Here is an 18,067-nt window from a genome sequence, read left to right as displayed (position 1 = left end):
CAGTGTAGATTTCTGGTTGTAGAGTATTTTGCAAGGAAACTTGAAAATGTCAGATCGAAATCTGATGTATTAATGAATCACATATTCATTGAACAAAAATAAAGTCATGGGCTTTTCAGTTGCTGAAGAGGGGTACGGTAACTTTTCAATTATTTATACCTACAACATATCCAAATGCAAATTGATTTATTCCCTAACTCTGAGTTTTCTGCATTCTGAGAGAGTAGCAGAACTGTGCAATAATTCTCCATGGACAAAACAAACCTATTAACATTATATGTTGTTTTATACATGTATTCTCTGGGGAAAACAATCTACTGAAGGAATAGTAAAAGGAGTATTGCTTTTAAGAAAAATTATATAGGTGAAGAAGCACACTAAGATCAAAATAACTGTAACACTGCAGAGAAAAGTAAGGATGTCAGTCATTTTATACACTTCTAGGACTTCTGAAGAAACACTACTATAACAGCTTTAATGATTTTAAATTCACTAGAGACCGCATGCAAGTATCCAGAATATTAGGGACTTTCTTATATACTATGAGAACAGCATGTTGTGTCTCATCTGCTTCTAGAAATATTGGAAGTGCATGTATTTTAAAAATAGTTTGTTCCTACTATGCTTGTAGCTTGGAAACAATATTATGGTAGAGCATCTTCTCAGAATTAGGGTTCAAGTCAATTTGATGGTACATGGCGTGCAGAGTGTCCTAATATCTTTCATGTTCTAATGATACTTTACAATCCAAAGCTTGTCATTTATATTCCTTCAAATTCTAAGAGCTGCTGATTTATTATTCTGTGCGATAGCTGCGATGACTGTCACCAATAAGCTGGGTTTTCTCAGTTGCATTTGTTGGCTGAAGCAGAACTGGAGCTTCCCCATCTAAAACAGCAAGAATAATGAATTCAATACTTGAGAGCCTTCCATTCTTTTAACAATTATAGGTAGTAAGAAATTACTTCATATTTGGCAATACACCATTATTCCTACATAAGATGCAATTACTGCCTTCCAAATCAGTGATGGAATTAAAAATTTTTTACTACTGGTTCTGTGGATGTGGCTTGGTGGGCACGGCAGGGGAAGATTACTGCAAAATCCCATTCCCTCTCCACCCCACTAACCTGGTTTCCAGCTCCGTTCTCCTGTGCAGAGCAACAGAAGAAGACCCAGCCAGTCAGCTGGGACTTGGGAGGCAGTCAGAGGGGGTATTTGTTGGTTCTCCGAACTACGCAAAATTTCTGCTACTGGTTCTCCAGAACTGGTCAGAACCTGCTGAATACCACCTCTGTTCCAAATATATTGGACTATACCGCCCTTTATCTTCAGCTACCATATTTATCCATGTGTTTTTCTAACACATTTTGGGGAGGGCACCAAGTTGGAGAAGATCACTCTTTACCCAGTTTCCCCTTAAATCAGCTATGTTTAATTCTTACTAAAAAGATCCAAGCAGATGCTTACATTCTCTGTTCAGTTGACAAGTGCTTTAACTACATATTATTGTGAAAATGTATCTAGTTTTAAGAAGTGAAAAGCTTTAGAGCTAGAATTCTTTCTATTTTCTTATTTCTTGTCCATTTCCAAGATAGACTTCTCTTTAATTCCTTCTGCACTTTCTTTGTTCCTACCCAACTCAATTAGCACATTCTGATCCTCTTTCAAAATCCAGTGCTCTACAGTACAGGAAAATCCTTCAGCCTACTAAATATCATTACATAATTTCATTATCTCCAAATTGTCTATATGCTTATTTAGACAGAAGATGAAGTACTGTTATTTAAAATAACAATATAGAACTAGGCAGAATAGGCAAGGTTTGAGAGCACTAAATACAAGGGATTTCACAATTATGGTTTGAATCACCTGTTAAAAAATATACCTATCTAAAAGAAAGCTATTCCTAGGAATTCAGAAAGATTTGAACTTGGACATTTAGTAGTGGAATAGGCATTTATGATATGCTCCAGTCTAACTAGAACTATTGAATTCCTTTGCCAAACAATAATGGCACAGATTCCCAGTTTTGTGTGAGAAACTAGAAAATTGTAGTTTGACTCACAAAATATGCTTAACACAGTTTAAAAACAGTGATTGATTCCCATGCCATTTTCCCAAATCCTGGCTGTTTCCGTTTTACTTCATTTTCTTACCAACTGTTGCCTTTATCATCCCCAAAATGTTATGCCAGTCTCCTTGAAATCCTATGTTTCTCAGCTCTAGCCTAGGAAGTTTTATAAATAAAATAAAATTGCCATCTGGGCTTCATTTGTTTTAACTCAGATGCCATGTGAGACATTTAAAATTCTTTAGAAGTGTATATATGCATAAAACATGGATGCATATTGTCAGTGGACAGTTTGCACATTCAAGAAATAATCCTGTGATAAAGAACAGATTTCCAACTGCCCTGCAAAGAGTTCAATATTTCAATCAAGAATATTGTTTCAACTACCATACATTTGCAATGGATAAAATTCATTTTCTTTCCATTGTTTTTTCAATTGAAATGACACACCTCTCCTCAAAGCATATTGGCTATTATATATTCACAAGCGTTGACAAAACTGATTCTCCAGAATAAAAATCACCAACATTTTCACCATGCCTAACTAAATAGCTTGATATTTGAATAGATTTGCTTGTAGGTGTTCCCTCCAAGGTTCCAAGTGTATTAGAATATGTGATAGCGTTCAGGAAGTCCTCGACTTACAATCATTATTTAATGGCCATTCTAAGTTATAACAGCACTGAAAAAAGTGACTCATGACCGATTTTGTTAAGTATGATTGTTGCAGCATCCCCATGGTCACATATCAAAAATTTGTTTCATATTTATGACGGTTGCAGTGTCCTAGGGTCATGTAATCATAAAATGGGCCGCAACTCACTTAACAACTGTCTTGCTTAACAACAGAAATGTTGGGCTCAATTGTGGTTGTGAGTCAAGAAACCCTGAGGTTCACTTGATGGAAGCGTTAACAAGAGACGGAACTTTTCTTTTAAAGGGCTTTTTGTGTTTTGCTGATGTTTGTTGGGTTAGGAGATCAGGCACCTGAAATTTTACTCTTTTGACATTTTAGTTGTATAATCAATAAAGTTTTTTTTTAAATAAAAAGATTCATTTCTGATTTCAGAATCTGTTTATGAATAGGGTTTTTTTAAATGCAGTATTCTATTTATCATGTTTCTCATCTAAATGCTTCCTTCTAAACCTCACATTAGCATTATAAAGGAAACATTATTAATTTATCAATTTTCTACTCTGCTTTATCTTTTGAAACAATCCTGAATCTCCTGTTTCCTTTGCAGTGCAGCTAGTAAAATTAGTATTATAACAATTATTCTGCACATTTAAAAACTGATAGTTACTATACTTTTAACTTTATAAGTAAGAAGGCAGTAAAATGGGACCCAATTATTAAATAGCTGGGAAAATAATGTATGCCGCAAGAATAGGAACTGGGGAGACAGCATCCCAAAGTAAAACTGAAATAAGATCCCAATGCAATTCCATTTGGCACTGCTTCACTTAACACTAAGTCGCTGATCCTAATTTGGTCACTAAACAAGGGCTACCTGTATGACAAACAGCCTCAAACAACATAATACCTAAACCAACACAAGTCTGAGAATTGTTGCCTAGTTAAAACCTCCCACTCATTGCTGTAATGGCTCATTGTCCTGTTTATGCTCAGTTAGTCAGAGAAGGAAAATTTGACAGAGGAAGAAAACTTTTAGTGTGCCTTTGTAGTGGTAAAGTCCTCTCCCTGAGTCTATCACTAGTGGCTTTCTATTCTTACTTTCATAGCAGAAGGAAATCAACCATTCAATTTCTATCATTTAATGGCTGCTTTCTCTGCGTGAGAAGCTGGTCAGATTATTATTATTTAATTATTTCATATATTTATTACTGCTAAAATTTGGGCAGAGGCTTTGCATATATTATACCCACACACTCATACAGGTCATGGTGCCTGCCCCCCCCAATAAATTTGGGTCCAACTTAGTCCTATTTAAATGAATATTTAACACCTGGCTTTGAATCAGAGAAGTGGATAGATAGATGGCTGTGTGATACTAAATGAATGTTGATTTTTCCCCCCATACTTTCTCTTGATGACATAATTCTTTGTTTTTACTGTTTTTTTTAATTATTGCATTTGTGACCTGCAGAGTTGTAGCAGACTTGAGTGGTCTATAAATCTTTTAAATGGACCCACACATAATAGACACACATTCAAACATATACCGTATACATTTATAACCCTTCTTTATTTATAAAATGCATTTACCACCCATCTTGCTATCATATAATTCTGGGTGGCATATGGCTAAAGTTCTTATGTAAATCAGACTCTTCCTTTCCATACTTCTTCACTCTACTTCATTTTACACTGAAAATAATAATATTCTTCTCCTTTTAGTGCTCTATAATCCAGTAGTTATAACTTCTACCCTAGAAATTAACTAATCACATAGAAAGAAATCAGGATATTAATCAATTACCACCTGCTGAGCTTTTAAAGTGACCTGCACTGTAGTTTGAGAGGAATTCAATTAACACTTCTTTGTATAGGATGTCCTTTCTCAAATTAAGATACCCAAACCTGATCAGTTGGAATAAAGCCCTTGGGTATTATTTTGAGAAAGTAAGAAGGGGTTTCCCCCCCTCTTTTTTGTTTGGTTAAACAGTATCTATGAGTCTACAATAGCAGGTACCCTTTTCCATGTCTGTCTTGATTTGCTCTTCCAGATCTTCAGGAGACATGCAGAACTCTTGCTCTTCTGCCGTGGGTTTGGGCTTGCATTTTCCACAACAGCAATTGAAACAGCAGCACAGGCAGCAACAACAGTAGCACCCAGTCAAAAGACCACAAAGGGTGAACAGGCCCTTAGAGAAGCAGAAAAGAAAAAGAAAGGTATTGAGAGAGAGATCGGAATAGAGAAATAAATACCTTTCTGGCTTGATTTAGGAAAAAATATGAGTTGACCACAATGGTTTTAAAGGAGTCTTCCAGGGTTGACCAAAGTAGTGTTGATACCCAAGAAACCGTATGGGCACTGATGTGCCCTGTTGCTGAAAGAAAGTCAATGGCTTTGACATCAGTGACTTGCTTGTCCTTGCTTCTGGTGTGTGTGTGTGTGTGTGTGTAAGAGGGTGGGAGTGCTTGATTAAAGGGTCACCCTATAAACTTAACACTTTTTAAAACTAAGTGGAACTTGCAGGTTCAGAGGAAATTGACTTCTGCATGTTGGTTGCTGTAAAGACAAGGTGAGATACAGTAATTCTACTGCCAATACGGTAGAGGCCATCCGAATCTCAGAGACGTGCTCTTCCATAAGGGAGTAGCTTCTTACAGTCCACCACAAGACACTGCTTTACAGATAGGAACCAGAGCATTCTCAGTCTGCTTGATTTGGTGAGCAGACAAAAACTATTGGGAAGAAGCAACAAGTAATTTCACTCCATGCCATGTGGGGTGTTAAAGATGATGATTAGCACTTTGAATTGCCCTTGGAAGCTTATTGGGAGCCAATGCAGCTCATATAGCAGTAACATTATGTGATGTTCCATTCAAGACCCAATACCGTATGTGTCACTGAATTCCAGAATAACTGCAACTTCCAAATGCACTTACAAACTCTTTAATTGGGAGTGACTATGGCACGAGACACTGTGAATAGTCCCTCTCAATCTACAAATGGCTGCAACTGGTGCCCGAGATGTAATTGTGCAAAGGTCTTCCCTATCACAATGGCCTGTTGAAGCAGGAGCCACACATCCAGGAGGACCTGTGCACAGATTGTGTGAGGAATGTAATCCCACCTGCCACTAATGATGGAGACTCACTAGATATGGGGGACTTACAGTTACCTAAGGTTTTGTCAACATTGAGTTCGAGCTGGCTCTTCTCTATCAATACCTGCATGGCCTAGAGGCATTGGGAAAGTACCTCAATGATATCACTTGGACAGCCAAGGACAGAGATGTATGCTGAGTACTGATGTATTTAACCCTTTGCTAATGAACGACCTTGGCCAATGGTTTCATGTAAATATTAAACAGGAATAAATCAGTGGCCATTGGCTTGATTCCCCCCCACCATTTTAATTGGAACCAGCATTGTACAAAGAAGAACCACCAACAAATGTGCACTGTTCTCCCTATTGTCTCTGCTGGTCCAAAAGAATATAATGATCAGTTATACTAAAATTGAAAGATCAAGAAGAAACAGGGTGGATATATCATCCCTATTCTGAGACGGCCAGAGGTCACCCATAAGCACAAACACAATCAGTATCAGTATATATTTTGGCCTGAAGTTTAACTGCAGTGGGGCCAAATAATCAGCTGCTCCCAGCTTCTTTGGAGTTGTAAGCCTGCCACCTTCTCAAGAACCTTCTCCCAAAAGGGAACTGGCCATGAATTCTCAAGCCATTTCTAACTCAGGATCAAGTGATGAATTCTCCTTCACCCAGCTGCAGAAATAAGCAGCTCAGGCCACAATCGGTACTCTCTCTCCCTAGAACTTCATGTTCAAATTATGAATGAGGAACTTTAATTTTAATTCCCCCATAGCAATTACTGTATTAATCACTGTTTTTCTTTTTACAGATTTCAGATGCACACAAAACATACCAGAAACCTGGATGGAGAGAACTAAAAACTCCAACCTTCCTTTATGTGTGGAGTGGGAGTTTGTTATTTCAGGTGTTATGATGCTTAGGGTGGCAAGGATTAGTTGAACTGCCTTTTCTGCACTCTCCTGCATGGAGTGATGATTATTCATGTATTTTCTGCCTGTTCTTAGCATCTCAACATCTGCAGAAGTGAAGAAACGAAGTGAAAATAAAAGATATAGAGAGTAGAACAACACGCATGGAGTCTAACTTTGAAAGGATGGATGAGGAATTTAAAAATGTACTTAGAGAAACGGAAGACTCTCTGATCCACCTCGAGATGGACAAAGCAATGGCGTATTTAAGATTCCAGAATGTGGCGGAAGCCAAAAATGAAGAATTGGAACATTTGATGGCAGAAATATTGGCTGAATGGCTAGGAAAGGAAAAAGATGATCTAATTAAAGAGTTTGATGAGGTATATAGGGTTAGCACAAGCTACGCCAGGCGTAACAACTGTCCAAGAGAAATTCATATCCGCTTCTCTAGGAGATGTCTGAGGGATTTAATTTTGAAAATGTCTAGGAGGAAACAATATCATATAAGGGCAGAGAAATTAGGATTTTAAAACAAATTCCAAAGAGAGTGAGGATGATAAGACAAGATTATAAATTTTTAGCTAATGATTTAAATAAAGAAGGAATCCATTTTAAATGGTTAATCCCGGAAGGGATGTTAATTACATGGAAAGAGAGGAAAATCAAAATAGAATCGATAGAACAGGCCCAAGTTTTTCATCAACAGCTCACAGATAAGAATAGTCAACCCACCAAAGAAGAACCTAAAACAAGACCACAGGAGGTCCGATATTATCACAGAACCCAAAAGGAACGACTTTCTCCAATTTCAAGAAGTGATAATCCACAACATGGGAGAGAAGAGCAAATCCCACAACAACAACAACAAGAGAACCGAATCATTACTAGGCAAAAATCTAAGCAGAAGTAGATAAATGGTGGAGGGGAAGAAGTTGCTCTCCATCAATATAAACGGATTAAATTCATTATTAAAAAGAAAAAGGATATTCTCAAAACTTATTCAACATAACGCAGATATAATATGTCTTCAAGAGACACATATTTCAAGAATGATGAAAGATATCTAATTTGTCCAAAATTAGGTAAACTTTTACAGCACCGGCCGACCAACACAAGAAAAAGGAATTGCAATTTATGTAAAACAAGATGTAAAGGCAGAACTAATCTGGTCGGATCCCGAAGGAAGAACTCTGGTTATACAAGTTTGGATAAACCACATCACATTTTTACTTGTAGCAATCTATGCCCCAAATGATGACCAGGGAAATTTTTTAAACACCTTCACCAAAAATAGTAGGCTTTGAAAAAGAAACATTTGCTTGATTGGCGATTTTAACTCCATTGCAGACTACCAGAAAGACCATAGTAATATGGGGAAAAACAAGAAGGGAAAAGGGAACTCTCTGCAGCATGTAAGGAAATGTTGAGAGAGTTAAATTTAAAAGATCTATGGAGGAACGGAATCTTGAAGGAAAACAATTTACATATTATTCTAACCCACATAAGATTTGGACCAGAATAGATATGGCTTGGATGGATTTGGACTTGGCTAATGAAATAAAAGAAATCAAAATTCTACCGAATGAATGGGCTGATCATAACCCAATACAGCTAATTTGGAGGGATAGGAGACGAATAAAAAAAAGATGGACACTAAATAACCAAATTGTAAACGAAGAAGAGTATATTAATAAACTGAAAGAGGAGCTAAATTATTTTCTAAAAGATAATAATAATGAAACAACTTCAAAACAGAACATTTGGGATACTATGAAAGCAATTATAAGAGGCACAACAATTTCCTATAATGCTATGAGAAACAAGAGAATTTATGCCCAACAAAACGCGTTACAACAACAAATCCAAGACTTAGAAACACAATTACAAAAACCCCTAAGACCCAAGGACTACAAAATCAGTTAATACTAGCCAAACATAAGCTGAATTTAATTGAACAAGATAAATTAGAAGTTAGCTTGAGAAGGTCCAAACAAAATTATTTTGAACACGCCAATAAACCAGGAAGATGGCTATCTTATAAACTTAAAAAAGAAAAAGAAAAGAGATTGATACACCAATTAATAGATGAGAAAGGCATCCCACAACATGAGATTGAGAAGAAAAAGGATATTATATTAAACTATTTCCAAAGATTATATAAAAAAGAAGAAATCAATGAGGATAAAATAAGAACTTATCTGGAGAATACGAATGATAAAACAATAGGGGAAGGAGACAAAGAATTACTAAATAAGGATATTACATGGTCTGAGTTAAAATCTGCAATGGAAAATCAATGTAATAATAAATCCCCTGGTCCAGATGGGATTCCAGTAGAATTATATAAAGCCACATTAGATTTAGTAGGGCCTCTGATGCTGGAAGTGTTTAATGAAGTACTTTCGGCTGCCAAAATGCCAGACTCATGGAGGAGGCGTTGATTGCGTTAATTCGAAGGAGGATGTGGATGCCAGATATATCAACAATTATAGACCAATCTCACTTTTAAATGCCGATTATAAATTATTTACCTCAATTATTGCGAATAGAGTAAAACAAGTTTTAAATTTATACATTCATGAAGACCAAAATGGTTTCCTTCCATTCCGCCAAATTAAAAACAATTTAAGAACCGTTATTGACGTCTTAGAATATTATGAAGCTCATCCAGAGAAACAATTTACACTCTTGTTTCTAGATGCGGAGAAAGCATTCGATAACTTACATTGGCACTTCTTAATACAAAAATCTATAACATGAATCTGGGCACTAAATTCGAGAATATTATCACAACAATTTACAATACCCAACAAGCCAATATACTAATTAATGGTGAACAAACAGGCCCACTAAGCATTGAAAAGGGCGTTAGACAGGGTTGCCCTCTCTCACCCCTCTTATTTATATTTGCTTTAGAATCATTGTTAACGCGGATAAGACAAAATCCTGAAATTCAAGGGGTTAGGGTCAAGGCAGAGGAATATAAATTACAGGCGTTTGCAGACGATATGGTTTTCTTCCTAGAGGATCCCATGGAGAAAGGACATAATCTAATAAAAGAACTAGAACAATATGGTTCAGTAGCAGGACTAAAGATCAACAGAAATAAGACGAAATTACTGACTAAAAATCTAACAGAGAACCAGAGGAAAGAATTAGAAAAAACCATGGGGATACAGGCAACAAAAAAGGTCAAATATTTAGGCATATGGTTAACACCACATAGTAAATCACTCAAAGAGAATAATTATGATAAACTGTTACAGCAAATTAAGAAAGATCTAGAATCCTGGAATAAGTTGCAGCTTTCTTTACTGGGCAGGATTGCCACAATCAAAATGAACATTTTAATATTGTCTTATCCAAAGGCTCTTATAACTAGAAATAGCAGTGAGAATAACACATAAGGTGTGAAATCTGGCAGTTTTTGGATGCCTGAGGCCTAATTTGTTTGGTCATACTGTGATGGAAATGCTAATGTATGTGATAGGTATAAATGCCAAATCTTTACAGTTACATAACAAACAAGATGAGTAAGATTTTCAGTGTCATCCAAATTGCAAGATCAATTTTTCCTGGGTCAATCCATTATGTTTTGTTCCAGAAGGTCCTCCTCAAATCTTCTACTTCCTTTTTCCAGCCCTTTTACAAGATACTTAAGGTATGCCATAATGATAAATAGTGTTACGTATTATTACTTACGCATACACTACGCCATATATATCCCAAAATAGGGATAGGTTTGTACTTTAATAACTGATTATCTGGTTGTCACACCAAGAAGACTTTTCTCTTTGAAAAATGAGTCATTTTCATTTAGTCATTTCTGAGAAAAAAGTCAAAATTAACCTGGAGCTTTAGCTTCAGATATAATTAATGTCTTCAGGCAATTAAATGTGTATGCAGCATAATTAATTAGCAAATAAAAGAGACGGATATTTCATTTAATAAGCTGCCATGACATCAAAGTTCTTGAGAACCTTTCCTAGATTAACTGATCTAAAACTCTGCAAAGCTTAAGTGAAAATTCTGTGAAAACTGTAATAGAAAGGCCAAAATAGATGATGATAAACCAATAACTGGGTGTTTCAGACTCTGGTCTACCAGGGTTTGCAGTTAAATACTTACTTTTGCCCACCAACTAGAAAGCATGAAATATGTATTGACATTTTCTTCACCAAACTGTTCAGCAATGTACAGCCCTAATGATCCATATTGGTCGTATATATTTCTTTTGGACGCATCTGTTAATATTGCATGAGCGTTGTTAATTTCTTTAAATTTTTCTGCAGTCTCTGGGTTATCCGGGTTCTTATCAGGATGATATTTCAGGGCCAGTTTCCTTTGATAGAAAAGAAAAGGGTGAAGGGCAAAAAAAGGGATGAAACAAGACAATGTCTTTCTTGAGAAGAATGTATAATCCTCCTAATGTTAGATTTAGATCCCTCGTAAATAGAGGGGGGAAATAATAGCTTCATAGTGTTACTTTATGCATGAAATAATTGTTCAATATTCTAGCTGTCATTTTTTTCTCACTTTAATGTCTTATTTTATTTCTAATGTACTTGTCCAAACTGTCATTTTATTTTTAGTTGGTCTTGATAAAATCACAAGCCCATCCCTTTCTTTTATTCCAAAATTCCATTTGGCATTGTAAAGATATCCCAAGGTTGGAGAAGGAAATGTTTACAATTTTAAAAATATGTTTATAAAACCAAAATTCTGTTCTGAAATTTTATTTCTTATGGAAAACAGCATTGATATATTTCATATCTAAACATAATAATTTTGCTTTTTTATTTTGTCTGAATCTAACAATGCATTTTTCAATCATTATAACAGATATTTTGAAGATTCTGTTGCAGACCAAAGCGAATTGAAAGCATGGGTGTAACAGCTTGTTCCCACAGCCTTTCAGAACTTTCAATGGCATCGAAAATTAGTTATGCAAATAAAGTTTGATGTTAAAATTCGTACAAGTCTCCCTCTTATAAAAATATGGCATTTACATTGCTACTTCACTAGCTCTCTAGTTCGTTTCGGAATGAGGCCATAGATTTTATCCAGAGTTTTTGCCTTAGTAACAAACTTGGAGCAACTGCCTATACAAAAAAAGCAAGAGAGATACTAACATGGTAAAAAAAAGAATAGTAAGTTTCATCTTGTTAAAAAAATCGTTAAATAACAAATTTCAGATCAACACAGTAGAGAAATACACATACAAACACACATACAAAAACATCTTTAGTCTCAGTTCCCTGACTGGATTTATTTGAATGAATTATATTTCAAATTATGAAGGTTTTTTTTTTTTTTTTGTGGCGGAAGGGGGGAATCACATAATGTACAAAGTCAAACAAATGGCATTATATCCTAGCATCACATATGAGGCCAGCTATAGTGGGAGCACCATAATTAACTACTATTACATGATAGCATTGTATAAATAAATCCATAAAAACTGTGCTTAAAATCCATAAAAACCATGTTCAGAGTTTCATATTATGTTAAATAGAAATTGGATATCCAGAAGTTTGGAAATAGTGAATGTATTCAATCAGATACATTTGGAAAAGCATCAGATTTGTTGTATCTGTATATTATCAAAATATGGACACGTGTAAAAAATAACGCATTCTTGGAAAATCAGCGGGAATTGAAAGAATTCTTCACATACAAATAGTTTTAAAATGTATTTTAAGATCCAGATTGGATCTTGCAGTTTTAAAATGTAATAATGCTTGCATTTTTAATGTCATGACTGAATGTGGCTAATTGTTCTGAAGGAATCCTATTTCAAATACTTCTGACTATATGTGTATTCAAAACTTGAGTAGGGAAATGTTAACATGTTAAATGAATCTAATTGTGTTATTTTTGTAAGTTTTAATTTTTATATGAACAACATTACAAATATTTTGAATACGATATTATCAAATAAAATAATGGAAATGGAAATGGGCTGGTCACATAGCAAGAAGTACTGATGGCAGGTGGACTAAGGCAGTCATAGAATGGATCCTACTTGATAAAAAGTGTCCACAAAAGAGACCTAAAACAAGATTGACAACATCAGCAAGTATTGTGGGCCCAATTGGCAAAAGAAAGCTCAGGACCATATTGGTTGGAAACGTGCAGAAGAGGCCTTCATCCTGCAGTGGATAGATAATGGCTAAAACGATGATGGTGATGATGATCATGATCAAGATACCCACAGTTAACAAAGGCGACCAAGATAGGCAGTTTAATTATTGACACTGTTGCTTAGAAGACTTAACTATGCTTGTGTGTTCGCTTGTAAACTAGATATTACTTCGTTACTTTTTTAAAAAAAATCACACAGCACTGATCTTGATAGAATGCTTAACAGAACTTGGAACTCATAGGAGGCAGCGAAAAAGTTAAGGGATGAAACGAAGGCTATAGAAGAGTTTGATTTGAGGGGGAGGAGGGATGAAAAAAGCACTCAGTAACTGCAGTAGGTATTAGTTATTTAGAAAAATCAGTCTGGGAAGTTTTTGAAATCAGTGACAACGCTACTTCACCAGTCCATTTCTGAATGGATATATAATTGTTCTTATTGGGCTCCTTCCAAATTGTTAAATAGATCAGGAATGGAAAGCCCTAGAGCAGGGGTGTCAAATTCATGTCACGGCAGTGTCATGATGTATCACAACTTTTTATCCCTTTGCTAAACCGGATGTGGGCATGGCAGTGTGACATGTCCAGCCCTTGGGCCATGAGTTTGACAGCCCTGCCCTAGAGTGTCAAAATCCAGGATTAGAAGAAAGAAGATGGAAGGAAGAAGAAGAAGAGGAGGAGGAGGAGGATTAGACACAAGGAATTTGTCTAATTTGTCATTAGTTTATGAATCTATAGGTTTCCTGAATCACTTCTTGATTAGTTTCATATAGTGCTGGGCAACCATTAGATAATCCAGGGGTGGGGTGGAGATAGTGTTTCATGGTTTCCTGAACAATGAAGGTAAAGCAATAAATCAAAATGTATGGAATTGTATCTTGTATTCAAAAGGACCAGGATATTCCACTGGAGCAGTGTAGGTAGAAATGGGAGGATTGGATTATTTTTAAAGTTCATATTTTAGATCTATACTTCAGATTGTTCATGTCCCCATCTCAAAATAAAAGGAAACTACATTCTGTAAGACAGACAGATGGGCTCCAGAGCTCATGAAAAAGAGTATCAGGGTTGGCATGCAGCACTAGGATTGGAAGTTTAGCCAAGTTACTTGTGCTACTGAGGGGAAGTAGGGAATGGAAAAGTCGTTTGTGGGGTACAGGACATTTGTACAAATTAGTTGTTTCCTTTTTTGCATCCTCTGTGGGTCAATGTGCCCTAGCAGTGTTCTCTAACTCAAAGCAGGTCAAGTCTTAATGGGAAAACATGTTAACTCTTTTGCAGATAAAATGATAACAAAATGAAAAAGAAGCATGTAGTGGTACCATGTTGATGACATTTAAAACATAGATGGTTATGTTCTGGCAAGCACCAAGCTAACTAATAACAATAGGAAATTTGAAGTCAGGTATTCTATGATTATTATACTGCATTGTCAAGTGCTTACTTCAGCAGCAGGTTTTTAGATTCATGAAGCAAATTAACATAAGTTAAAGGATCAATTAAATGAAATCCAAGAGTCTGACTCATCATTTTGTCTTGCAAGTATTTACAGCAATTCCATTAAGTGTGAATCCCTTTGATATTTCCACTTTATTCAGAAGCAGCCTTTGTTTTTACCATAATTGCTAATAAAGATGGATAAAACACCACTGTCAGTTTTGCCATAGATTGTTATGTAAATTATCACTATTCATGTACAGGGCAAAATGAAATTCAGTTCACTTTGCATTCTTCCATGACAACTCTCCCCTTACGGGATTAGAGAAACTTTTTCTTCTCTTCCACATGGAAAAACAACATTGAGCATTCAGATATGGTTACCAGTTTCAAGGATACATCTGATTGGTAGCCAGCAAGGAAAACCAGTAGCCATTATTGGAGTCCTAAATTTTCAGAAACTCTTCCAGAAGCAAGAGAACTCTGTTAATTCCCAGCCAAAGCAACAAAAAACCCTGAAGGTGCCATAAGATTTCAAATTTGAACGGGTAAAGTATATGTTGTTTTAATGCAGCAGAGGGTTATAGAGGTTGTATTATTAAGAAATGGCACCAGCTTGTGTTTTATGCCAAGCCTGTGTAGTGACTTGAGGGAATGGATTACTTGCACACAGAATCATGGAAAGTAAGGGTTAGAAGCAACCTGGAGATAATTTCATTTGGTGGAGGAACCCATTGCTACAGTATTCCTAACATAATTTATTCTGTCTCTATTTAAACATCTGCATCCTGGAGCAGCCCTATGCATTCCACATTTCCCACCCTCCTTCCTGATCCTTATCGTCTAGCTTGTTTTCCTCAGGACTTTTTGCATTTTATCAACGCATTACCTTCCTAAAATGTGGTACCTGCATCCAGTTTAAAACAAAACATTTAGCCTTAATGTGGTGATATATTTGATGAATCAGACTAAGCCAATAGTCTGGTTGCCACATTGTGTTGCCCTGTAAACTACCCAATATCCCACTTCAGTCCATTGAGAGCTGTGAAAAGAAAATATTTTGGTACCATGCTTTTAACAGTGGACCTTGCTTTTGGCTGGTGTCCTGTGATTTTATCTTATACGTACTTTATATCTAGTCATTCTGACGGTGAAGAACTGGTACTCAAGAATTCTTGGGTTTTTTAAATCCTTCCCAGTGCTTTCTATCTATTAATTTTTGGTGCAAAATAGTTTTAGGTTCAAACCATTTGAAAGTTTAAATTTTTAAATGATTTGAATTCCATATTCTTGGATTATTACTTAATAAGCAAAATATTGTTATCATTAATTTACCTCCTACACATTATAACATTCAAATTGTAAGAAGACTGATGTATTTATTGAGGTAAATATAAATAATTTAAGAAATGTTTAAGGTGAAAATATATTTTAATCATTTGTAGAATGTAAGCTTCACATAATGATGCGTTTATATTATGAATACAATTTCATGTTAACTCTTAAATATTTCTTAATTAGGAATTGTTAAAAATTCATTCTTAGATATATATTTATATAATGCAAATATTAGTTGATGCATTATTTGAATTAAATTTGCACAACTTTAATCTTCGGTCTTATAAAAGTGGCAAATTCAGTGTTTACATTAAGATTTTTCATTTGCAACAACTGTTTTCATAACAAAGGCGAGTTATCATAGCATCAATAGCCATTTTGTTTTTGTTTTCATTTGAAACATAACTGATACTATTATAATCCATTGTCCTAAAATGAAATATTTAAGCATGTCCAGCCCTTAAAGCAGTCAATTCACATTCAGCCCTTGAGCTTCAACCCTCAAACACTGGACAAAATAATCTGAGTACCTCTGGAAATGGTTGAGGTAAAAGAAGGTATTGATATGTTTTAGAATAGATATAAACAAATGTGAATGGGTAGGTAAATTTGTGGGTACTTATCAAGTATGTTAGATTTTCATAAATACCTGTAACTTTTCTTGATTTCATCATGAGATGCCCCTTTTTCAAGACCCAGGAGTTCATAGAGTGCTTCTCCTGATGTAGATAAATTTCTCTGTCTTTGCTCAGCCATCTTATCAATGCATTTTCAAGAACTCTAATGTGAAAAAAGGATATCCAAGAAGAAATGTTTATTATTGGTTAAGGAAACTCTGAAAGGGCTCCATATCTCATATTCTATTTCTTATGCCTCGACTGGTGGAACATAGATGATCCAGTGTACAATGTGGCAAGCCACCTGCCTCTTAAGTGTGTGCAGCAATATAGGCAACAGTTTGGTTTTGAACCATTCCATAAACACAGTAGCTCCGCCCAGTTTCTGACTCATTCCGTTGCTATGGCATGAACAGGTTAGCTCTTCCTTTCCGTCCATGCGTTGCTGCGAAGTTTGAAAGATATTTCCTAATTTTATCTTTCATCTCATTTATTTTTGACATTTAAGGAATTAATTGCTGAATCCCATTAGTGGTGCCAAAGAAGTATGATTGTCTTGATTTTAAGATTGGAAAGTTACTGATTTAGAAGTATAACCTGAGCAATAATCTGGGATATGGCTGCTTGCGTGCTTGCTAATTTACTTATTTATCCCTGCAGTCAGGACAGGCATGTAGCCTATGATTTTATGCTTAAAAATCAAGCCATATATACTTAGGATATTAGCACTGGATGCCAGAAGCAGCTGATAACAATGTGATCTCACAGGTTTACAACCAGTCTTTTGCAAGGTTGTGCTTGTGTTTCACTTTAGGGAATTGCCCATTAATTGGTTTTAAAGATAAAAGTTGGGCACTGGAAATATCTTCATTACACATACATTCAATGCCTTGCCTTTTCTTTCTTTTATTAGTCAGTGAAAAGCAGAATCATGTTTCAGTTTATAAATTTTTAATGGATTATGTTACATTAGATATTCAGATTGTAATAAATCAATTTTTCTTGTGATATTCAAACAGTAAAGCCTCATGTCATGCTATCTACTACTGTTTTTTGAAATCAATAAATATTACAACTTATATTCATAATAACTTGAGAAAAGTCTCTCCATTTTAGTGGTAAATATATTGTTTTACATTTTACATTTCTTTTCCCAACAGCATTTTTGAAACAAATATACAAACATAAAATTGCACATGCTTTACTGATACTGATTTTATCCAGAGGAAGTTAATGTCTCAAGAGAAATAACATTGAAAGACATCATTAAGAGAAATGAGTATCAGTTTTTTTCCTATCATAAAGACGAATGGTCATTTCAGGTCTCTTAATTATTAAGTTGCTGGCTTCACTGCGTGGTGTTAATTAAGAATAATGTATCTGCAATATGCTAAACACTTGAGTAACATGGGGGCTAGAGTTGCTATCAATGAAATTAGAGAAAACAGGTTCTACAACACACAACAGTAAAAATCAGATAGATACTTTTAAAGACAGTATTATTCATTGTACTTTATATAAAACTACCTATGACACTTGTATAATTACTGCTTTATTTAACATAGTGTTTCCCTATTGTTTGACATAATCTGAGTTTCTGAAACCAATAGATTTTATTCCAAACACAAAAATGATAGAAAATTAAGAATGCAGTTGGAAATTAATTTTATGGTTGAATCAAGTTGGTATAACAATAACAAAAAGATGCATAGGTTATTTTATGCACAATTGCAACATTGTGTACATCTACACAAAAATAAGTCATAGTGAATTTGATAGTTTCTTCTAGCTAAGAATGCATAGAAT

At 35.2% G+C, this 18,067-nt stretch overlaps 1 protein-coding gene across 1 annotated transcript; it reads right to left on the bottom strand.

Annotated features, from left to right (window-relative positions):
* Window positions 1–796: 796 nt before the first annotated feature.
* On the bottom strand, window positions 797–16,423 carry DNAJC5B (DnaJ heat shock protein family (Hsp40) member C5 beta). Its single transcript, XM_026705898.2, has 4 exons — window positions 16,294–16,423; window positions 10,857–11,070; window positions 4,729–4,900; window positions 797–888 (listed from the first exon to the last, which is right to left on the bottom strand). The coding sequence occupies exons 1-4, from the start codon at window positions 16,398–16,400 to the stop codon at window positions 797–799; spliced, it is 585 nt and encodes a 194-aa protein (XP_026561683.2). The 5' UTR covers window positions 16,401–16,423.
* Window positions 16,424–18,067: the final 1,644 nt, after the last annotated feature.

Source organism: Pseudonaja textilis, chromosome 3, assembly GCF_049901715.1.
Source record: "Pseudonaja textilis isolate UNSWEBS1 chromosome 3, rPseTex1.2, whole genome shotgun sequence".
Lineage (NCBI taxonomy): Eukaryota > Metazoa > Chordata > Lepidosauria > Squamata > Elapidae > Pseudonaja > Pseudonaja textilis.
Note: the sequence above shows the minus strand (reverse complement) of the source record. Positions and strands in the feature narration are given on the sequence as shown.

Bases quoted from the DNA above. Each gene is read 5' to 3' on its own strand.
- DNAJC5B (XM_026705898.2), bottom strand. From the start codon at position 16,400: ATGGCTGAGCAAAGACAGAGAAATTTATCTACATCAGGAGAAGCACTC. The intron at 4,901-10,856 runs GTAAGTATTTAA...TGCTTCTCTAAG, and splicing joins TTTCTAGTTGGTGGGCAAAA to GGCCTGTTCACCCTTTGTGG. The intron at 889-4,728 runs GTACCTGCTATT...TTGCTGTTTTAG, and splicing joins CAAGACAGACATGGAAAAGG to ATGGGGAAGCTCCAGTTCTG.